A 24,762-nucleotide genomic window follows, 5' to 3' on the forward strand; every position below is an offset into this window, starting at 1 on the left:
TATACGGCAACTCGTGTCTGGCTTCAGAAAAACTGATTGGTTCTGTTACGATGGACACTTAAATATGAATACACCTGAAATAAGAAAACTCTCAGGTAAACACAAACAAGTTTAATCAGCCATCTTGGCTACCAGAGTAGTTTCCCCTGTGCATGGGCACAACTCTTCCTAACATATAACATTCCATCAACAGGTTCCACCTTTGTACGTGCATATAACAAAGGGGGATAAATGGTGAACATCGGTGCTGACCGTTGGGAAGACATAGCCCTAGGCCCTAGACCGCACTAAATGGAGAGAAACGGTGATCAAGTAAGCAATGGACTGTGGAAAAAACATGGGCCTCGGGTCTGGATGAAAAGCTTGCCATAAGAAAAGGCCACCTGCGATATATGTGGACGGAATGGTCTCTCCCAATTAGGGTTCGAGAGACACATGTATAGTGTCCGTGATAAACTATAGTCGTTCTACGACTGAAGGAGGCTGATAATAGTATCAGGTTAGATTATGGTTGCTGGTGGCTCCGGAGCCTTCCCCGGACATGTTTATGAGCAAGTGTCTCAACAAATACATACATTAAAAGCTAGTAATATAAAAGGTTCAGTTCCTGATAAATACCTCTCACTAAATAGTACTCAAATGTGGACTGATGAGAATAAAAGTCAATATATATATATATATATATATATATATATATATATATATATATATATATATAATTTTTATTTTTTAACAAAGTGTTTCCTATGTTTGTAAAATGCCCATTTAGATTTTGATTCATATAATTATGATACCTTTACGATATTTTTGTAAGACAATTTACACCTTAACAATAAAAAGAGTCATTTTTCTTTTAAGTAGAATAAAGGTTGTGTATTGTAAATGTAAAGAACCCATAGCCCATGGGCGTAGCCAGGGGGGGGTTCTTGGGGTTCAAACCCCCCCCGAAATGAAATCCCCCCCCCCGCAGGGGGGGGGGACGGAATTAAGTGACTGATTTTTGCTTTCATTTTGTTTATTTTAGGTGAGATTTTAATACTAAATCATCACTTACCACAGCACAGCCGAGGCAGTTTTGAGTTAAAAACCCTCTACCAGGGGGTTTTGAGTTTAAATCCCTCTACCAGGGGGCTTTGAGTTTAAAACCCCCTACCACAGATTTTTGCAGTTAAATCCCCCTCTGCTATAAAACAAAACAAAAAAAATGCAAACAACAATCCCCAAATTCCAACAGCACAGTTGAGGAAGATTTTGATTTTAAAACCCCCTCCAAAATTTACGATAAACCCCATCTTCAATATAAAAAAATCAAATTACACACTCAAAATTCTATGAGCGTAGACAAAGGGGTTTAGATTTCCCCCCCCCCCCAGTTGGGGTTTGAAGCTAAAAAGTACCTTTTCAATATAAAAAAAAAGCAAATTACACACTATAAACTCTATGAGCGTAGCCAAATGGGTTTTGTTTTTAAATCCCCCTCCTCCAGATGGCTTTTTCTTTAAAGTATAAAACCCATCCAGATGGTTTCGAGTTTAAAATTCCCCCTACAGAGCGTTTAGAGTGGAAAACCTCACTCTTCAATATTATTTTAAAGGAAACTACAGTCACCAAATTCTATGATCGTAGCTAAATGGGGTTTAGAATTAAAAACAAAACAAAAAAACTCCAGAGATTTCTTAGTTTAAAACCCCTCAACAGATGATTTGACGAAAAAACTTTCCTTTTCGATATAACATCTAAAGCGAATTACAGGCATGTAATTCCAAGAGCGTAGTCAAGAAAGGTTACACATTTCTACCAGTGGCTTGGGCTCCATTAATACAGTGTGAATAGTCTTCTGCCGAAATTGAAAATCATTAAAGATGGCTAAGACAGATTTTAGATTTTAGGAGTCAGTCATAGAGATCGGGTCAAAATCAAAGAAATCAAATGCCGAACTAGGAGTCGAATCCTTAGTAAGGTTGTGACAGAGCGTCGCATGAGGTTTTGCGGGACATGTTCTCCGACAAAATGAATTACGCAAAATAAGAGTTGCGGAAACAGCTTGCCGGAAAATGCGCCGAACGGCGCGAGAGGGTCTAAGTTAGTAAGAATAGCACATTAGGTTTTTGAAATAAAACTAATAGCAAGATAATGCACTGTAGATACCTCAAAATATGCATTTTGTTGGCTTTCAATACCAGAAATAGTGCTCGGCGGCGGGGCTTCGCCCCGCGCTGGGGGAGCGCTGCGAACTCCCCCAGAGTCTACAATAAACAATAAACGTCTTCCGAAAGGGTCAGAATGTAATAAAGATTAATTATGTACACACACACACACACATATATATATATATATAATATTTTTCCGCCGGGGGGGGGGGGTCGGGGGAATCCCCCCCCCCCCCAAAACCCTCCCCGAAAAAAAATCCTGGCTACGCCCATGCCATAGCCCCTTTACAAGACCAGCTTAGGAGCCAAGTTGCTTTAACTGAAAGAGACAGGTGGAGGTCACTTATAAAGTCCGCGGGATACACATCGGAAACTATAAGAAAAACCTCTGTAAAAAATGTTTGTAAAATGTTTGTAAAATGTTTGTAAAATGTTTGTAAAATGTTTGTAAAATGTTTGTAAAATGTTTGTAAAATGTTTGTAAAATGTTTGACATGATTCGGATGTTGAAGATAGTTTACTTCCTAGTTCAAACCTGCATCAGGACGACGGGGGATGGGAGCGGACAGGGTTTAAATCCAGGACCATCGATAAATATAAACGACAGTCCAGCGCGCAAACCGCACGACCAGACAGCCATGACGAGGACAGACGAAGACGGCTAAAGTAAAATCTTAATTGACGACCGGTGGACAATGGTTATATTTGCCCTGTATGTGACAGAATATGTAGGTCACAGCTGGGGCTGCGCATCTAGGGGAAATACTGCATTCCACATTAATCTTCGGACTCGAAGACTCGCCTTATTATTATAGCCCCTATCACAAATCAGTCTTGCAAAAAAATAATAGTAAAATGAACTCTAATGATTTTTAGCAGAAGAGTTATTTAATATAAGTCTATATAAATATAGTTAAAGTTTTTCATAGCATAATATACTGCCATACATATGGATGATCCGTTTCCAGAGTTACGATATATTGATCGATTCGACATGTAATATTGAGAATTCCCGCAGTTACATTGCGCTTACACACACACATACACGCTTAATACTTCAGGTAAGAGGTGAATGCTACAAATTGATTTAAATTTATGAATTGTATGGTTTTACTTTTTTTTCATAACGTTGAAATTATAAACAAAAAATAAAATAATTGGATTTTTTTTTTTGGACATTATTTATTTGTTAATCGTAGTTTTCGTTACTTGTTTTTTTTTTTTATGTGTATAAAATGTCTTCATGTTTTTCTAAATAACTCCATAGCTACCGTAAATTAATTATCATTTTAAATTAGCATCCGCATTTTTGTTTCATATAGCAGGTAAGTAAGTGTCATATCACATCTTTATCTCGTCATAAAATACAAATCATAATGCTCACTAAAAACAAATGTAATCATTCTTAATTTCAGAGAATCAAAGAAATAAAAAAAAAGACGCATTAAAAATGATAGTGCTTATAACATGTTAAAATTGCCTTTCCATTTGGCATTGAACAGTTATTGGTACTTTTTATGGCTACTTCAATTGCATCCATTTTATTTCATTTTAGTTTGACTTCATTACATACGTAATTATGTTACCTTGGAAGGCCATTTTTTTCTAACATGAATTATAATGATCATGAATGTTTCTTCTAATTCATTAAGTATAAAATATAATTGAGATATTTTATTTTATTTTATTTTATTTATTTGCAAACGTCTTAAGGATACAAATATTGACTCTGTAATCATTTTCTTTTATTTTGTCTTTTAATTAAAATAAATAAAAAATAACTACGACAAAGCTAGCTTGTTCATTTAAAAATGAAAATGATGTGCAGATGATTAAAACATCCGAAGTTCTTCAGATCTTAAATTACATTCCAACACACTGCCCAAGATAGACTGTGTTTATCTATCTTGCCAATCTCTGTTTAATGCACTACCAATGCACAACTCCTCTCTCGAGGTTCGACGATTAGCTGATTCTTTCTATGATCACAAAGATTACCATATATTCTAATGTTAGCTTTGAAAAAAAACGTATACCTCATGTAAGGCAATATTAGGTTGGGTCAGTGGCGTCACTAAGGTAGGTGTCACACTCACTCAGAGTTCCCCGCCCCCAAAGCAGCTTTCCTCCCAAAAATATATATATAAAAACTATGGTTAGTTATTTTCTTATTAAACTTTAATTCATTGTGAGGATAAATATATTCATTGATTAATACAAAACAGGAAAAAAGGCATATAAAAAACAACAAAGTTTATATTGAGTGTAGTTGTCTCAAATAGTTTGAAGAATGATGTCGACTATATTTAAAATATGGTTTTCTAAAACACATTATCAATATATAAAGCATAAAGTATTTAAGATTATTAAAATTATAAACTGAGTAAACCATGTGTTTTCTTCATTAGACTTCAAAGTAGTTTTAGACATTATGAAAACAGTTTGACCTTATACCAATGTTTCTCAGACTTGGACTAGCTCATCCATCGTGACCATATAATATTTTCTCACCACCTCCTAATTCAGCTAGAGTTTCTGGGGGAGCACTACAAGCTTCCCTCCAAGCGGTGTACTTGGCGGAGCCCCTAGTGCCAACAGTTTTCTTGTATTTTTTTAGCTTTAGACATTCCTTCTCTTTAAATCTATAAAACACTATCTCTATTGGATGTAAAATAAATTTAAATTAGGAAAGTGTGGAACTAACCAAAACGTCAGATCGTGAGACATTCGAGGCAGTAGAATTTTGTATTAAGCTTAATAGTCATAAGTTCACTCTCGTGCTTAAAAAATGGCATGCAGCAGGATTGTGTTGTTTACGCAAAAAAGAATGCTACGATTGTACTTTACTATTACGTAAGAAAGTAGTTGACTCTAAAATAACGATTAAATGCCTTCTTTAAAAGAACCTTTTAAATCGATATTGTTGCTTTTTTGCTAGAAGATTTGAGAAGAGAAAACTAAGTAGCTTTAATTTAATTAAACAATTTCTTAAACACTGGTAACTGTGGTAATAGTCTAGCGATTAGTTGAGAATGATGCAACATAGGTGTCACTGTCGTCACACGGTCTTAGTTGAGAGAGACGATTCAAGAACACGATACTGAAAGGTTGTACTATTGTAGTTAGTTTTGTTTGATCAGAGAAAGCTCATTTAGTACTTATTTTATTGAAGACTTCAATACAAACACAAACAACATTCACACACGAAACACATACACACCGATAACCATCGTTTTATAAATTATTCCTCGATGACGACAGATGATCTTGTAACACCCTGACCGAAAGTGGGATGAAGGAGTTTTTAATTTTTTTTTTGAGCTCGTTATAAAATAGATTCAAACAAATACGTAAACAAATCTACAACTAAACATTGTACGGCTTGTCTCTCTTAGTTCCGTCTACAAACTGACGCATCTAGTCCAGCATAAACAATTTTACTTAAAATCTCGCCCTCAATGGCGTCATAGCAGTTCCGCTATAAGACCTTTCAGAAAAAAAGGCGGATCTAGTTGCTAAGGTTACAGCCGTCAGCTATTCTGCTATGGGGCAGTAGTTATTGTTTCTTGCAATAGTAAGTGCAACGAATATACAAAACAGATACGTGACATTTTGACAGTGATAGTACGAACCGATTAAAATAAACCAATGTTTAACCCTGATATTTCAACCTTTGATAATGTTTAGAAAGATGTCATTAGCTCCTTCTTTGAATGATATTTGGAATATGCTTTTCCACAGGCCAGGTGCATTTGTTTGTTCATGTGAGAGTCTCAGCTTGAGGTTTAGCTGAACATCAAGAAGATATTTTCTCTACTAACGTGCTCAACCATACATATTTCTAAAGAGAAAAGATGACTTGTTTCTCCTCGTGTTCTTCTTCTCGCTCTTCTTCTTCTTGTTGTTCTTCTTCTTCATCATCAAAGACATCTGGAAACAAACTTGATCTTGAGATAGGAGACATCATCAAAATTCACAGAACGTTTTACTATCACTCCGCTTTGGTAGTAGGTAAATGCACATTTTCTAGACTTTTAATGAGATTCAACTAATCTTCCATGATGGGAGCGACAGGACCTAGACTTTCTGACTAGAAAAGGAGGCGGGTATTGTCATTGAATTTATTGTTAAAAAAACATGGTTAATTTTTTTTTAGTATTAAACAAATACAATAACAACAAATCACAAAATGGAAAATTAAAAATGGCTATTCGTTTTCTAGGTCCAGAGATATAGGTCTATCATTGGAATAGTATAAAGTGCATTAGTTCTGTACGTATGCTTTCCCATAGTTCATTCTCTGGGGAGGAGGAGTATTGGGCTAGGTAAAAAGTGTTCCATCTTCTTTTAAATCTAACATTCACTATTTACTAAGGGGAAAACAGTCACTCTATAGGTTGTATAAAGTAGGATTTTTTTTTCTTTTTATGTTTTTCTTATTTTATGAATATTTTTCCATTTAGGAAATGATGCCCTAATCCATGTTATTCGGACAGCTGCTGAATGTAAAATTGGTATTGAAAGTTTTGATATCGTAGTGGCAGGATGCCGTTGGGAGAAAGGAAATGATTACGATAACATTAAAACGTGAGTATATTTGTCTATTAGGGAGAGGTAGCTTTGTAAAAACATCATCAGAATTGAAGTCAGATATACAAGCGAAACCTGGACGCGGACCAATAACACAGAAAATCTGCTAAACACTTGGGAAAGAAAATCCTAAACATATTTATAGTGCCGTAATCTGGGAGACCGGATGGAGGATTCGCACCAATCAAAAAATATACCAGCTATATGAAGATCCTTTCATAATGAAAGAAATAAAGAGGGAACGTATTACGTTGGGCAGGTCACCTTCAGAGAAAGTCAGAGAACAGAGATTGTTCACCGGCAAAAACCAAAAGGCAGGCGCCCCAAAGGCAGTCCACGAGCACTGTCGCTTGATGACGTAGAGACAGGTCTACAACAGCTAAAAGTCCTTGCAAGGAGATGTAAAGCCCAGGATAGATCAGAATGGAGAGATGTGCTAAAACAGGACAGGGCCCTCTATGGGCTGTAGCGCCTCTGGGATAGATTGGTCGTGTAACAAAGCCTATTACAGGAGAGGGATGAATAAAAGGGGGATGGTGGAGAAAAGTAATCAGTAGTTTCTTTGCCAAATGTCGGTGTGGGTGGAAGGGCGATTAAATTAAAAGAGGCCCGTTCTAATACTAGAGTACACTGCAGAGTGGGGGGGGGGGGGGGGGTGAAATGTCTGCAGTCTTAGTAAAAGTTCATAAACAAGGGTGACGGATAAGGCCAAGTATTAAGTAGACCATTTGCAATCTGTAATAAGAAAAAAAAAAAAGGCCTAGGCAAAAAAATAGAGATTTTCAAATATTTCGACTAAGAGTTGAAAAGCCGAAGAATAGTCTGACAATAAGACTATGCGTTACAAAGGATAATTGTGGTCGAAGGGGGGAGGAAGAAGTGATACTCGAAATTACGGCCTGGTTCAATTCAACATAATAAATACTAATATTATCTTTATATCAGATATAATTAAGAAATTTAATAATTTAATAATTCAATAATTTAACCATAATTAATGAAACCTGTGATTCGGAAATAATATGAACCCACCAGGGTGTAAAAAGATAACAGAAAATCACTAGCGCAGACCCATATATATATATATATATATATATATATATATATATATATGGTTCCTTCTGTTTCTGGAGACAATGGATGCTACCAGATGGGTCACTGGCTTTGGTTACATCTTGAGATGGGGCAGAAACTGTAGCTGAAAGGGCAGCTTTCTTTTTCTTTCTCTTGGCTGAGGTACCTTCATTACTTTGCATTCGGCGAAGTTCGTACAGCACGTACAGTCTGTCTCCATGCTGTCCGGTCTTGGGCTAGCTCCTCCCACATCCTTTGGTCGATGCCCGTGGCCCTCATGTCTCGCTTGCAGACATCTCTGTAAGTTAGTCTTGGGCGGCCCGTGGATCTGGCTCAATCTGCCTAGCTCCATCTGCCTAAAGCTCCTGTTTTGTTTTTTGTTTTTGCGCCAGGTATCCACCTTCACCCTTTACCTGTTAGTCAGAGCGCTATTTTGTGTAAAGTGCGAAGTTCAAACTGTTAAAGCCTCCGATTCTTGGCAATATATCTAGTGTAGATCTGACTGGAAGTAACGCTGAACTTAACTACTTAAGTAACACCGGCGAAAGGCCGAAACAATCAAATATGTAGTCGACGCTGATGTTGTTCTATAACGATATTTAATAATCAAGAAGGGAATCGTCCGATGTCAGCTATGTCCGCAAATCCGTATCTATTTTACTGCTCTACAAGAAGCGTCTTCCTTTTAGCGTCGCTTAGAGCGTTCTTCTTTTTAAACCAACTTTACGTCATCGTCGCTAAGTAAAACTTTACCCTATTCCCGAAACAAATAACTAATTCCTAGTCATGTCATAACAAAACATCCCCGATTTGTATAGAGATTCGAACGGTTCACTTTTTATTGCTAAAACTTTTTTGTTTGAATGTTTACCAAGTACCAAATTACTACTATATTACTACCGCGCATGCACCTTTTTGCTTCACTTCCGACACATACTATTTCCTTTTCCTAGTAAAAGCTAAGTTTATGGTGAGGTCAAACTCAAGAGGTGTGGAATTATTTTTTTTTTTACTACTCGGTAGTAAAGGAAATGGGTCATGGGCTTAAAGAGACTATTTGAAATTTTAGAGGTTGGGAAATGGTGCAATGTATGGTGTTCTTGCGCTGGAGTAAAAAGAAAATGACTTCGTAGTTAAAATTAAAGATTAAAACATGTTTTTAGATATATTTTCTTTGTTCTGCTCGAACCTTCCATCAACCCCATCGAGCTTACTAACTGGGGGGAAAATCCGATCGAGGAAAAGTACGCTTGGCGATACCTACCCTATACCTCATATTTAATTTTAACTAGTCCTAATGATACATTAAATCTGATCTATTTTTATAGACAAAAGAACGAGAAATTTAGAGATACCATCATTTTTTTCATAGGCTAGACCGTTATGGCGCTATAAAATCCAAACATGAAAATTGCTGCCAGCGGACTTAATGCGTTCAAACTTTCCACTTTACTATAGAGAACTAATTTTAAAACATTGAAAAACAAAAAAATTTACAATAAACCTGTTTTTTTTTTAGCGTTTTTACTGTTTTGTTGTTCTACAGACCTTTACCTAAAGAACAAATCTTTCAAAAAGCAGTGAGCAAAGCAGGCAAGTACGATTACGATGTGGCTAAAAATAATTGTGACCATTTCGTGACCGAGTGTCGTTATGGAGAAGCTTTTTCCAAACAGGTATGTATCTTTTTGATTGGTATGCGTCTTCGTACATCAAAATCTTAAAATAAAGGTAATAAAATAATGTGTTCATGTGAAAATATTGATATAATTATGGGCCAGTCCCTGTGTAGAATTTCCTATGATATTATTCCTGCCTTGTATGGTTATTATAAACCACCAGTATATACAGATTTCATGAACATGATCACATAACGTACACACAAATGTATTTCATAGAGTTAATATTGAGAGTTCAGTTAATGTAATTTATAGCTCTAGATGTGTTTTAATACTTCTCAAAGCTACCTAGATAGTTAGATAGATAGATAGATAGATAGATAGATAGATAGATAGATAGATAGATAAATAAATAGATAGATAGATAGTTAGATAGATAGATAGATAGATAGATAGATAGATAGATAGATAGATAGATAGATAGATAGATAGATAAATAGTTAGATAGATAGATAGATAAATAGATAGATAGATAGATAGATAGATAGATAGATAGATAAATAGATAGATAGATAGATAGATAGTTAGATAGATAGATAGACAGATAGATAGATAGATAGATAGATAGATAGATAGATAGATAGATAAATAGATAGATAGATAGATAGATAGATAAATAGATAGATAGATAGATAGATAGATAGATAGATAGATAGATAGATAGATAGATAGATAGATAGATAGATAGATAGATAAATAGATAGATAGATAGATAGATAGATAGATAGATAGATACATACATACATACATACATACATACATACATACATACATACATACATACATACATACATACATATCCTTACCATTGTTTAGTCAAATTAGTAGTAATGTACAAATATTATTTTACAGGTCAATAATGAATTGAAAAAAAGTTTTGCAATGGGTGCGGAAAGAATGGTAATTTATTTTTTTAAGGACTGATCTAAACTAATTGATACAAATAATCTTTTTAAAAGCTTTTTACTTTTTTATAAGTATTAAAGTAAAAGCGACCTTCGTTTTCATAACTTCTTCACTGTTTAATAGTTAATAACAATAGTTGATATGGTTGAAAATTTGTTTTGTAACCATTGTTTTTTTGTTTTCAGGCTAATTCAGTTTGCAGTAGTTCACAAAATTGCAGTTGTAAAAAGGATGACAATGTTCAAAGCGATGAATCAAACAGAATAGTTTAAACAAAAAAAAAAGAAAAAGATTACAAAGAGAGTTTGTGTTAACGCAAAATATTTTAGGCGGCCCCTACTGGCCCCAAGTATGGACAAGGAATTTAAAAGCTATTGTTTTGGATTGTTTAAAATAATACGATTTTGAAGAATAATGTATTTTTTAAAAAAAAACTTTTGTTGATTTAAGACTTCTAGAAGTTTTGTCAAAAAAAATGAATGTAAATTAAATTACAAATACGATTTCAGATAATCACGTGTCGTTGTTGTCATTTTTCGTTTGAAAATAAACCTTAAAGCAAGGGCGGACTGGGTGTGGAGATAATCTATTGTGTGTAACAAATCAAGAATACTACAATATAAATAGGCTGTAGGACATATTTATTTAATTTTTATAGTCAAAGAATTGCTAATTTATAAGTGTGTCTTGATTACTACTATTGCATAGCTAAAAAAAACTATTTAATTAAGTTATGTATACATTAAGTCCACTCTAAATGTCTGTATATTGCAGAGAAGCTATTAGACCGATTCATGGTAAGATATTAAACAATAAAGAATAAAAATGGATAGTCTTTAAGTTATCAAATGCAAATTTTAATAAACATTTGTAATAACTATACATATTATATACAACGTTGTTTTTAGGATATAACATTTGCATGGCACAAAACCTGGTTGTTAATACAATAAAGCTTGTATGATGACTACACACAGTAAACAAACTGCAGTGCTGTGAGAGAGATGGAGAGCATCTGAATCTGAAAAAAATATTTTCATACATTACATGGAGAGATGTAAATCAATTACAGGTTGAGAAAGAAAAAAAGAAGACAAAGATGGGGTGTAGAAAAGTAAGATGAGGTGTAGAAGAGAAGAGAAGAGAAAGATGGGGTGTAGAAGAGTAGAGGAAAGATGTAAATCAATTACAGGTTGAGAAAGAAAAAAAGAAGACAAAGATGGGGTGTAGAAAAGAAAAGAAGAGAAAAGAAAGATGGGGTGTAAAAGAAAAAAGGAAAGATGGGGTGTAGAAGAGAAAGATGTGGTGTAGAAGAGAAGAGAAGAGAAAAATGGGTTGTAGAAGAGAAAAGAAGAGAAGAGAAAGATGTGATGTAGAAGAGAAGAGAAGAGAAAAATGGGTTGTAGAAGAGAAAAGAAGAGAAGAGAAAGATGGGGTGTAGAAGAGAAAAGAAGAGAAAGATGGGGTGTAGAAGAGAAAAGAAGAGAAAGATGGGGTGTAGAAGAGAAAAGAAGAGAAAGATGGGGTGTAGAAGAGAAAATAAGAGAAAAATGGGGTGTAGAAGAGAAAAGTAGAGAAGAGAAAAATGGGGTGTAGAAGAGAAAAGAAGAAAAGAGAAAGATGGGGTTTAGAAGAAAAAATGAAATAGAGAGAAAGATGGTGTGTAGAAGAGAACAAAAGAGAAGAAAAAAATGGGGTGTAGAAGAGAAAAGAGAAAGATGTGGCGTAGAAGAGAAAAGAAGAAAATAATGGGGTGTAGAAGAGAAAAGAAGAGAAGAGAAAGATGGGGTGTGGAACAGAAAAGAAAAGGGAAACATTGGCTGTAGAAGAGAAAACATATCACTTGTCAGGAGTAGTTGGGAAAAAGGAGGGTCAGAGTGAGAGGAGTATTTCTTTGAAATGCTAACGTAATCCCCTTAAAACCAAAAGTTGTACTACATGAATTGAAACTCAAGTCTCAAACCTCCTCAACTTATACCACCACATCTGTCAAATACAATTTCTTCGCCTTATGCGACAACAAACAAAATAATTAATTTCCAATTGTTAATTAACTTTTTAAAAAAATGTTAAGCTTGTTTTGTCAGGTACATGACATATTTCAAATTTCATCTTCATCCGAGATTGGGTGTGGGAGAAATAACGTGCAGAGTGAGTTGATAGAAGCTTTGTAAAAACCTATTTGCTTATTAACTTACTATAAACTCCAAAGTCAATGAAACTATAAGAGATCCCATTATTAACATTCAAACTGTATTCTGGTAAATTATCCGTCATGTCTTTATTTAAAAAAGTGACATTAATATTTCCTGACAGTTTGTACTGCACTATTGGTGACCAGGTCAATGTAGGATCTCTTGTGTATGTCACTAGAAGTCCCTTGGTTAGAATTCTTGCGTTCGATTCTTTGACATCCTCGTCCGTCTTCTCTAAGACTGTTATTGTGGTGGGCTCGGGACATCCGGTTACTCCAATCAGTACAAATGCCGTGTCATTATTTTTGCTAGTATAATGCAGCTCGTAGAATGTATGTTGGTTTCTCCTTAATGCCTTCTCTAAACACGAAATAAAATTTAAAAAATATTGATAATAGAGATACAGGCTTAGAAAGAAACTTTGTTATATGATTGGCAAGGTCTATCATTTTAAGCACATATAGGCTATTTTGTTAATCATTAATGTTACACATTGACATGCCTAACATAATTTTTCTTTGTCACATGTAAATTATGAGTGAGTCTGGTGTGAATGTACACTTTGGTTTCTTATAGTTATAATGTTTTTTGTTTGGTGTAATGCACAAATTGTAAGACAAATTTCCTTACGGATAATAAAGATTATTATTATTATTATTATTATTATTATTATTATTATTAAATATAGACAAATAATTATTTTTTTTCAAATGGACAATTTTTACATTAGCATGTCGAATGTTTTTTAATCTGCAATGTAAATATTTTCACAAAAAGTGTGTTTACTTATAACCCAGAAGAGAACTTTGTAATTACGGCTGAAAACAAAAATGAATAATTGGTCGTAGGGTTGTCAGGAGCAGATACGGTGTTTCTCCTACCTCATATTTTAAAAACAACAACAATCAACTGTAAGACCAAACAGGAAATTAAAAGAAAAATGAACATACGGTTGCAATACTCCACTACAAACAGCGATGTCATTGCGAACGCCTGTACGCACAGTATAGAGGGACTTCTTATAGCCGGACAGTTACACTGGGCAGGTCTCTATCCCGTATGGTGGTGAACGTATGCAAAAGACAGTCTTTTTTTATAACTGAATGGTGGTGTAACAGAGGTGACTTGGGGAAACGCTTTAAAGACCAGCTTAGGCGCCCAACTTACGTTAACTGACATACAAAGGAGCACCTGGTTGCATGCGGCCTAAGAACGAGGCAGCTGGAGGTCACTCACAAAGACCGCGGAATACACATTTAAGACCAAAAGAAAATCAGCTGTCTAGGACAGACGCAGACGGTGAAAAGAAAATCTAAATCGACCACCTGCGGATAATGGTTATGCTTGATATTGGTGTGGCAAAATATGTAGGTCACACCTGGGGCTGTATTCCTCATTAAAATTTAGACTCAAAAACAAGCCTTATATAAGATAAGATAAAATAAGATAATTTTTATTGATCCAATCTAATGGAAATTCAGTTTGACCACAATCGACAAGCTCAGCGAAACTACTGTACCAAAACAATATTGATTAAAAATTCGAACAACATTCACACACGAAACACATACACATTCACAACCAGCGCTTTATGAATTTGACTTCTATGTACTTCTCGATGACGACATATGTTTAATTTAGTTTTGGCTTTTTAGAAGATGTAGATTCTCTTTGTGCTAGAACTAGGTAAAATAACTTACCTGGCGCGACTACGTACACTGACTTTTTTAAAAGATAAGGTGAATATCCTACAGAGCACATGTAATTTCCGTAATCAGACACATCTTTAATGGTCAACGTGATGTCTTTGCCTTGAAAATTGGATGTTGTATAACCATGTGATAGAGCTATTCTGTCTGAAGGTGGAGACATATCAGAGTCACAACGAAAAGTCACGTTTTCACCAATGTTTACACAAACACCTTCTGGGCTAGCGTTGACTGTGAAGTTTAATACTTTTGGACACCCTAAAGTAAATAAAATAAACAAATGCAAAACAAACAGAAAATTAAATTATCAAATTATGTATATAAAAAAAGCATAGCTTTTATTAAGCGTGATTGTATGACTCATTTTGGATCAGTCAAAATTAGAGTAATCTAGACTTTTATTGATAAATATGTGGAAGTAGAAATATTCTTATTACAAAGCTTATATCAAATCACCCCACCTGTCTTTCTATCTGTCTGTCTGGGAAATAAATTAGACTTGACAGATGTAGTGGTATAAGTTGAATTAGACTCCTTTATACGTTGAATGTTGATTTATGTTGTACATTGAAGGTTAAAAACTAACAGTTGACATTTATAAAACCTCATGGTTGTAGTTGTTGATAGTTTTTAGTTCATAGTTTATCATATTCTTAGGTTCTAGTTGTTTATAGATGGTAGTTCATATATTATGAAAACAATTCTCAAAATATTGAAAGCTACCTCTTTACCTAACTGAGCGGACCACTTTTGAGGTCGATTTTTAGTTTGTGTTTCAACACAAACAGTCTTTGTAACCTTGTTTATTTTTTTTTTGTCAAGAACAAGACACCATTGTACACAAGTTTAACTTGATCCAGATTAAGTGTAGAAGAAATAACGTGTACAAACTTTTTACCTGACAGACAGACTGAGTTGTTATGATTTTTGTAAAACAAGTGGCTATTAATTTAAAGACAAAAAATGTTGTTGACTTTCTGAAGTACATCTAGGGCTTTCAAAAGTCCGGTAAGTAAAATAGAACTTGTACAGTAGGAATCGACATCAAGTTTGAAAATGTAATGGTTTAGTATGTTGTTGTTTTTTAATTGCACATTATCCATCAAAGTCAACCTTTTATGTCTTCTGATTTACGAACTATTTACTTATAAAGTAAAGAATTAAAAAAAAAAGGCCTAAGCACTTTAAGGGTTTAGACACGATGGCTAAAACAAGTGGCTATTAATTTAAAGACAAAAAATGTTGTTGACTTTCTGAAGTACATCTAGGGCTTTCAAAAGTCCGGTAAGTAAAATAGAACTTGTACAGTAGGAATCGACATCAAGTTTGAAAATGTAATGGTTTAGTATGTTGTTGTTTTTTAATTGCACATTATCCATCAAAGTCAACCTTTTATGTCTTCTGATTTACGAACTATTTACTTATAAAGTAAAGAATTAAAAAAAAAAGGCCTAAGCACTTTAAGGGTTTAGACACGATGGCTAAAAGAGAGAAAACAGACTGTCCTGTTAAAGGCATTTCTCTGACACGGATATTATAGACACTGTGCATTAGAAACATTCATTGTAATTCATTGTATTCAACTTCAGTTTGCCAGTTATCTTATTTAACTTTCTACGTTGTTAAACTTTGTCCTACTTTTCATATTCGAATTGGGGCGCAGGCGTCTGGTAACACACAAAAAAAAAAAAAAATATAGCTTTTATATAGCGCTACTTTCATGTTTATAGGATGCTCAGAGCGCTTTTGGTCCTATCTCATTTGTGGACCGGTGGGTGGGAGGGGGTATCTAGGAGTTGGTTTTCCGTGCTGCCTTTAGGCGCTCAGTAAACACAACTCTGCCCGAGTCGGGTGTCGAACCTCGAGCCCCCTTCTAGGTAGCCAAGCCAAGTTCAAGCGCACTTGGCCTCTCGACCACGCTTCTCACAAAGTGAGCCACCCATTTTTTGTTGATATAATACTGCATGTTGATTTTAACGTTACAATGGCCATCTCATTAAAAAATATGATAGATTTTATACGGGAATTTTTTTTTCCTTAATTATTTGAACAAATTAACCCATCCTTTTTTGAATTAATTAAGTTACTAAGCCTCAAATAAAAAAACACATCTGAAGTACGTAACTTGACAATATGACAGTCATTTTTTATGCAGGAATTTTTTTTTAGTGCTTAATTATTTGAAAAAATTAACCCATCCTATTACGAATTAAATAATTTATTAAGACTCAAATAAAAAAACTAATCTGAAGTACGTAACTTGACTAGTCACTGACTAGTGACCGACTTAATCTCTTGTACATATAGTCATAACTTCTATTTATAGACAACTTACTGAAAGAGAAACTTGCAGAAGAATATGATACCAGGGAAGTATTGTCGTAATCAGTGACTTGAGAATAAGTGATGTTGATAGTTAGACCATCTGCTAACATTGTCGCATTGAATGGTATTTCGCACGTGGCGGTATAGGTGTATATACCATTCTGATATACCAATAATGGTTTGGCTTCATAACTCGTAATGGTGACGTTCGTAGACTGAAATAAATGTAATAAAATATTTTTGATTTCTTGTAATACACACACATTTTAATTGATTATAAAGAAGAAAAGCTAGTATATTTTAATTAAACAGTTTCAGAGTTTCAACAAAGAAAAACTTTCAATACAAAGAAAAAAAACGTGTGGCATGCAATCTGGACTGTCACTTAATGGTGTTGAAGATTCAGTATTCGAATCTTCCAGCTTACCAACCATCGTCTGTAATATTGATTTTGACAATAGGTGCAGTTATATGTGACTGTGACAATCTAGTTATTGCTATTATTGTTATTGGTAGTACTTTATGGAACTTCTAATAAAGTGGGTTATTTACACCTGTGTAGCAGTGGGTCACTAGAGTGCTGTGTGAGACAGCATGTACTGATTGAGATCGAATGTTAAGAATGCCAAGAATAATAAAGTTAATTTTTGATAACCAGAAAATATTTTCTTTACGTGTGTATAATTTCTCAAATAGTTGTCCTAATAGAATTTTTCGATAGGATTGCATTTATTCAACTCGGAAGGAACATCTAAAATCATGTAAAACTTAACAAAATAAAGTTTTTTAAAAACATTTTTTTTGTGTGACCTCAACCAAAGGAATAACAAAAATCATTTTGTGATTTCTCATTTGAATCAGCTTAGAGTAGAGTAGAGCATTGAAAGCTTTCTTATTGTCTTCTCCAGTAGTCTACAGCACATTATTCCCACTTGTAACTAGAGCTCTGGTAATATTGCGTTTTAGGTGTAGAACGGGTTGATACTTAGGTATTTGTGACATACGAGTCTGATTAGCATTTTTGTTTTTAAAAATTAGATTGCTAACACAAAAAATTTATTAAAACAGTGGCGTAGCTAGGGTAGGGGAGGGCAGGGAGAATATTAAAATCCCCCTCGGGCCTCCACTTAAGGGGACCCCCCAAATGAGTGTTTTTTTGTTGTTTTTTTTTTTATTATTGATGGAAAATTCATAGCTACGCCGCTGTATTTAACATTGTTCCTTGATAGAAAGAAAAATCCATTGCCTGAATTACATATAAACTTTTTACATTCCATTGTACCTCATAATCCTATACAAAAAAAACAACAACTTTCGCTTTATTTTCTTCCTATACTTTTTTTTTCTTTCTTTTGCTAACAAACAAACAAAGAAATAAACTTAACCTCAACATAACGGGAAAAAAAAAGCATGCATTTCTGCGCTCACCGTAACTAGGTGTCTCTATTCTAGATAAAGTCTTTAGTCTTGGCCAAGTAAAAAAAAAAATTATCATTAGTCTCATGTCCAATGTGACGCACTCCTTAATGTTTTAATTTCGAAGACAACGATGAATATCTAGTCTTAGTTTCTTCTTGAGACAGGGCAGAATCTGGTGTGAATAATCAATCCAAATCTGGAGCGTCAAAGTTTGTAACAGTTCGTCTATGTGAAAAAAATAAATTTCAGGGCACGCTGATTGAAAGCCTTTCTTGTACTTTCTCTTGACTAAGTCCTTTCGTTTCTTTTGCACTCGGCGAGGTTCGTACCAGCACACACAGTTTGTCGCTTGATGTCTTATCTCGTGCTACTGATTCACAACATACTTTTAATTGTGCCTGTAGTTCTCAGATCCCGTTGGTATTCATATTTACGTAAGCTAAATTCAGACGATTCACAATTAAAAATAATAGAAATCATAGCTTTTGTATAACACCAGCATTACATTTATAGCATGCTCAGAGCGCTTTGGTCCAATCTCTTTTGTGAACCAGTTGGGGGGGGGGAGGGGGTATTTAGGAGTAGCTTTTTCGGTGTTGCCTTTGGGTGCTCAGTAAAAATTACTCTGCCCGAGTCGGGTGTCGAACCTCGAGCCCCCTTCATAGGTAGCCAAGCCAAGCCAAGTACTTAGCTTCTCGACCACGCTTTCCATTAACAGGATTGCAAATCAAATAAAAGCAAATATCAATCTCATACGTTGTAAAAGAGTTACCTTAGATGTGTCGATCATGCTGCAGTTCACTTTTGCAAATGGTACAGCTGCTACACACGAAATATATGAACTTTCTATCCGATCTTTTTGATTCATGGAACAGACATTATTGTAATTAGGTATCTTACACTCGGGAGTTTGAGGCTCAACTGATAATTAAAAAAGCAATGATCATTAAAAAAAATATTAATATTCTTTCAGTTCATGCTCAATGGCAATATGTAAACAATAGTAGATAATAATCATATTATTTATTTTTAAGATATTAAACAAACTCAATCTTGTCGAGAGTACTTTACATTGGCGTAAATGGTCAAGTAGGAAATCCAAGATTTAAATATATTTCATTTATATTTATATTAACACGGCTTGTTTAATAAAATATTTTGGTGTATATAATATAGACCATTATTGTGTTTTAAATATAAACATACATACATAATATAACAGACATTGATTGAATATTATGCATATTAAATAAGTAAAAGGTGTACTTTTTGATATTCGATTAACTATCCAGCAGTGATATTCTTCCGAAGCCGAATATGACCGAATAGTGAAAAAGGGAGAGTGAGAGATATACATACATACATACATACATACAATCATACATACATACATACATACATACAGATAAAGAGATAGATAGATACATAGATATATACATAAATAAATAGATAGATATATACATAAATAAATAGATAGATAGATAGATAGATAGATAGATAGATAGATAGATAGATAGATAGATAGATAGACAGATAGATAGATAGATAGATAGATAGATAGATAGATAGATAGATAGATAGATAGATAGATAGTTAGATAGATAGATAGATAGATAAATAGATAGATAGACAGATAGATAGATAGATAGATAGATAGATAGATAGATAGATAGATAGATAGATAGATAGATAGATACATTCCCATAGACAGAATATATAAACATAAACTATTCTTAAAAAGACAAGTACTTGGAACATAGATTTGGATGCCATAACTATCCACTTCAACACTCTTAGAATTGTTCACGTCTGCTGAAACAATAATCTCGATGTCATAAAAACCTGAGTGTAATTTCGTGGTGTTGACTTTCAACAAACATGTTACTGGCCAGTAGTCGTCAAGAGAAGTACACTTCAGTTTTGTTGTTTGTGCATCGTCCCACCTGGTGCTCTAAAACAAAGTTACATTTGAGTCATTTATCAACAACATATTTCAACACGTTTAAACGAATGTAACACGAAATTTAATATTCAATGTTCCTGTAAATATTACATACAACTTTCTTAAAAATTTTCAGATCAGAAAACAAAAATTATTTAAACAATGAAAATGTTTGTAAGTTTGCCGCTAAATAAAAGAGTTAAATAAGCCATTTTTTTTAAATTTTCTGTTAAACTATGGTGTCTACAAAAAAGGGTTAACAGCGTGTGCGATCACCTGACACATGTAACACAGGAGAGTTCTGGTATGAACTCTGAACTCTTTTCATGTAAACCCTGGATATGGTCATGTGATGTAAAGCCTTTGGGGACCAGAGATGAAGACTAATGTGTAACAAATGCAGTTCAAATAGCAGAGCAAGTCAGTCAAGTGCTCTTAAAAGAGCAAGCCAGTTCAGTGCTGTTAGCTAAGCAAGCCAGTCCAGTGCTGTTAGCTGAGCGAGCCAGTCCAGTGCTGTTAGCTAAGCAAGCCAGTCCAGTGCTGTTAGCTAAGCAAGCCAGTCCAGTGCTGTTAGCTAAGCAAGCCAGCCCAGTGCTGTTAGCAGAGCAAGTCAGTCAAGTGCTGTTAGCTAAGCAAGCCAGTCCAGTGCTGTTAGCTGAGCAAGCCAGCCCAGTGCTGTTAGCTAAGCAAGCCAGTCCAGTGCTGTTAGCTGAGCAAGCCAGCCCAGTGCTGTTAGCAGAGCAAGCCAGTCCAGTGCTGTTAGCTAAGCAAGCCAGTCCAGTGCTGTTAGCTAAGCAAGTCAGTCCAGTGCTGTTAGCTAAGCAAGCCAGTCCAGTGCTGTTAGCTAAGCAAGCCAGTCCAGTGCTGTTAGCTGAGCAAGCCAGTCCAGTGCTGTTAGCTAAGCAAGTCAGTCCAGTGCTGTTAGCTAAGCAAGCTAGTCCAGTGCTGTTAGCTAAGCAAGTCAGTCCAGTGATGTTAGCTAAGCAAGCCAGTCCAGTGCTGTTAGCTAAGCAAGCTAGTCCAGTGCTGTTAGCTAAGCAAGCTAGTCCAGTGCTGTTAGCTAAGCAAGCCAGTCCAGTGCTGTTAGCAGGGCCAGCCTTGGATAATATGGAAAGGCCTAGTCGAAGTAAATATGGAGGCCACAAATGATAAAGAACAGACACAAAAATTAAATTACTCATTTTATTAAAAACCTGCAAGTCTAAATCGTCAAAAAAAAACAAAGATTAATCTATCGATATTTCGTCTTGGAGACAGAGGTAGAATAGTAAACAAAGAATCATAGCGTTCATATATGTTTGAGATCTGTTTTTTCTTTATTTTTAAAATTAGTCCTTTGCGCGACCCAAACCAACCGGAGACCCTAATTAGCCAATGCTTAAGGCCGACACTGCTGCCGACAATAAGGATGGTCTGGTATAGCGAGTCCCTGAGTGAATAAGTACGATTCCAGGTTGACAAAGAGAGACTATTAGAGCTTAGTACGGCAGTTAGGTTTTGTGCAGTACATTTCTAATCAGTGTATCGTGTTGGCAAATGTGTAGTATTGGCTATTGGTTAATCGATTATGAAACTACCACGTTATTTAGGAACTGTTGTTATCAAGTTCTTGTGATGGTGGTTGTATTGAGCAGTGTATACAGAGAGCCTGATGGTAACAATACTTAATAAATATTTGCCACTTACATTGGACGTAACATTAACACTGTATGTTTGCTGAGCTGAGAAATGTTTTATCTGGCAAGTAATAAATATGAATTCAGATGTCGTCGTCTCAAAGTTTACTCTACATTCCATATTCTCGGATAATCCTGTTAAAGATAAAAGTTTCTTTACATTTCGTCAAGATTTGAATGCGCATGATAGTCTATTTTCTATCAGCATACCGTTTCTTTATGAGACAAACCTAATAGTTCAAAACAGATAGCTGCCTGGTTGTGCGGTTTGCGCGCTGGACTGTCGTTAGGACTTATTGATGGTCCTGGGTTCAAACACTGCCTGCTCCCATCCCCCGTCCTCGTGCGGGAGGTTTGGACTAGGAAGTAAATTATCTCCCACTCTGAAGGAACATCCGTAATATGTTTAAAATTCTTTCACTTAAAATTTTCAAAAGAAGACAAAAGAAACTACAAACAATAACTTGCATATATGCTCGTCGGCTCATAATTTTAATACTGTCCCCTTTTCTTTGTAGTGAAAGGAAAGAACAATTTTATTTCGCCAGAAGGCTCTGTGAATATTATTTTATCAAAGATCAATAACTAAACAAACACACAATTTAAATAATACTTTACTTTATCTAAGGGGATAAATCTCATTTATACAACTACATGTCTCAGTTATATTTATATATATATAATTCTCTTCTCCCTCAAGAGTTTGGACGAGAAGGAAGAAGTAAAGGAAAGATCAATCTATTTCTGCGGATAGTCATTCCACTAAAAAAACAAGAGGGGGTGAGGAGAACACGTTTTTACAGCTCGCTACGGATGGCTGCACGCGGGACTGTCAAACTCTGCCCGCTCCCATCCCATGCGGGAGGTTTGGACTAGGAAGTAAACTATCGTCAACTCTGAAGGAATATCCGAAACATGTAAAACATTTTACAAAACAAACATTTTACAAACACTAAATAGCAGCGCCGGACTTAACCTTTGTGACCAAGAAGTCATGGAAAGAGAACAGGTAATCTACTATGGATATTTACAGGTCATAAAATGGCAGGGCCGGACTAAACCATTGTGGGGCCCTATGCGAAACGGATTTCGCGGGGCCAAGTTTGGGTTGGAAAGCGGAAAATAAGGGAAATTTAAGAGTTTGTATAAGAAAATAAATTCGTCTATGCATTTTATTCATTCTTTACTACTTACAGAATTACTTTACGAGCCTTGCGTGTAGCAAAGTCATACAGTTTATTATAATAATTCTATTTTCTACATAGATCACGCTCAATAGCAAGAATTACCAAATGTTTCAATCTGTCTTTGAGAATTGTTGACTGCAAGTAATTCTTCATTTTTTTAGGCGCGAGAAGCTTCTTTCACCAGATTACACAATTACGGCTAATGCATAATACCGTTTTTATATATCGCGCGCAGGATTGGCGTTTTTCATATTGAATGACACCCCAAAATAAAAATTTCTGTGTAAATATTTCCGTATATTTTAAGGACATATTTGTACATTTTGACATTCCGGGAGATTTCCAGGAGTTTCTGGTATATCGAGCGGGAAATCTGTTTTAAGTTATAATATGGTTTAATTTAATAATGTATACACCTAGAATTAACGCGAGTCCTATGAAAGTGCGGGGCCCACTGTGGTCGCAAAGGCCGACCCTGCAAAAGAGCGGCGCATGCTACTGCCACGGTCAACTACTATAGCTCATTCCCTTATTTGTCTTTTTATTTTACATTTCCTTCTGTTTGGTTTGGCACACTGAATAATTATGTAAAGTTTTAACGTAATTGAAGTATCGCTGTGGGAGATTTTAAAGAAATAAAGTGTATTTTAGTGTATAATTATCTAAGAAAATAAAACCACATATATTTAGTCATATCTCTTAACACTAAAGGATGAATGTTCAGACGTTGTTGACAATTTCAATTGTCTTTGCTCTATCTTCTCCAAAATGATGCTACTGGAAGAAGACATCAACAACAAGAAAAACAAAGCAATGGGTATCATGTCACGGCTGCAGAAAAATAGTGTGAGACTATTCTCATTCTCTGCTGTCTACTTAAAACCAAAACCCTAGTCTACAGGATAGATAATACGATAAACATATATACATAGGTAGCCCTGCCGGATTAAATAAGAAACAATGAACGTTTGGGCCATGAGACCTTCATCGGCTACAAAATAAACAAACAAAAAAAGGCACAACAAAACAGGCTTAATTCTACTTTTTTATCGATGAAGAAAATAAATGAGATGCGATTATATAAAAGCTCTGTAAATCGGAAGGGACTGTGATGTTTAACTAAGACAAATGGGAAAAAAATTGAGTGTTAGTCTCCATTTCACTAATTGGTTAGTTTATTAATATTGATTTATCTTTTTTATGGTAAAATTTATAATTGTGATGAGCATCAACTTAAACCAAGAATGGGTGTGAGATAAGTTATGTGTTCTAGTGTGTACCAGACAGACAGAGTGAGGTTTTATAAGTTCGTATAAGAAGCACATGAAAATCTTAGGATTTGGACACATTTCATTATTTTATAAATTATGTATACCATTAGAAAAGACTTACCTAATACAACAGAAATAATCAAAAGCTGATAAATGAACATTCTAACTTATTCTAAATATATTTCGCCTAGTAAAATGTGAATTTTTTGTCAAATACTTGTATGTAACGTATAATTATTGTTGACCAAGGGAACTATTAACTGTGATAACACTCGATAGGTGAAACCCATTCTTTTGTGTTGACTAACTATCGTATTGACAAATAGTACAATCATTAGGAAGATAGGTGTAAACTGGGACACTGTTTGACCGATAAGATATCATTTTCGGATTAATGAACTGGGAATTATCTAACGCTTTTTTTTTATTTAGACGCATTGAACAGTAATGAATTACAAAGTTAAGTCTATATAATATTTAGAAGTGCCCTTATTGTTTGACTGACATTTCACTCATTTAAGTTTAATTGCTTCGATTTCCGTGACGTTAAGGCCTCCGATTGGTTAGTGCTTCGCAATGACTCAAAAAAAAAAAAAAGGAAAGAAAAGAAAGCAAGAAACTTGGAAGAAACACAAAACA

At 34.9% G+C, this 24,762-nt stretch overlaps 2 protein-coding genes across 4 annotated transcripts in view; one reads left to right on the top strand and one right to left on the bottom strand.

The window, feature by feature from the left end:
- Positions 1–3,334: 3,334 nt before the first annotated feature.
- The window catches only part of LOC106069203 (phospholipase A and acyltransferase 4-like), a 410,743-nt gene continuing 389,315 nt past the window's right edge, over positions 3,335–24,762 (top strand). Inside the window, exons 1-6 of one of the 3 annotated variants that reach the window (XM_056009463.1) lie at positions 3,335–3,475; positions 5,892–6,161; positions 6,614–6,737; positions 9,361–9,490; positions 10,346–10,393; positions 10,585–10,677. In XM_056009463.1, the coding sequence (XP_055865438.1) occupies positions 6,005–6,161; positions 6,614–6,737; positions 9,361–9,490; positions 10,346–10,393; positions 10,585–10,671 (546 nt within the window). In that variant the 5' untranslated portion in view covers positions 3,335–3,475; positions 5,892–6,004 and the 3' untranslated portion in view covers positions 10,672–10,677. Of the gene's footprint in view, positions 3,476–5,678; positions 5,725–5,891; positions 6,162–6,613; positions 6,738–9,360; positions 9,491–10,345; positions 10,394–10,584; positions 10,913–24,762 lie in introns of those variants that run through there. The other 2 variants (XM_013228816.2, XM_056009462.1) reach the window with 2 other exon arrangements.
- On the bottom strand, positions 11,025–24,430 carry LOC106069205 (uncharacterized). The gene is made up of 8 exons (XM_056009446.1): positions 24,245–24,430; positions 21,676–21,800; positions 19,797–19,998; positions 18,820–18,968; positions 16,639–16,843; positions 14,295–14,561; positions 12,598–12,954; positions 11,025–11,420 (listed from the first exon to the last, which is right to left on the bottom strand). The coding sequence occupies exons 1-8, from the start codon at positions 24,282–24,284 to the stop codon at positions 11,341–11,343; spliced, it is 1,425 nt and encodes a 474-aa protein (XP_055865421.1). The 5' UTR covers positions 24,285–24,430; the 3' UTR covers positions 11,025–11,340.

This window comes from Biomphalaria glabrata, chromosome 14 (genome assembly GCF_947242115.1).
Source record: "Biomphalaria glabrata chromosome 14, xgBioGlab47.1, whole genome shotgun sequence".
NCBI classification, from domain to species: Eukaryota; Metazoa; Mollusca; class Gastropoda; family Planorbidae; genus Biomphalaria; species Biomphalaria glabrata.

Excerpts from the sequence above, each read along its gene's own strand:
- LOC106069205 (XM_056009446.1), bottom strand. The coding sequence starts at position 24,284 with ATGTTCATTTATCAGCTTTTGATTATTTCTGTTGTATTAG. Across the intron at positions 21,801-24,244 it reads GATTATTTCTGTTGTATTAG|GATTATCCGAGAATATGGAA; the intron begins GTAAGTCTTTTC and ends TATCTTTAACAG. Across the intron at positions 16,844-18,819 it reads GCATGATCGACACATCTAAG|TCTACGAACGTCACCATTAC; the intron begins GTAACTCTTTTA and ends CATTTATTTCAG.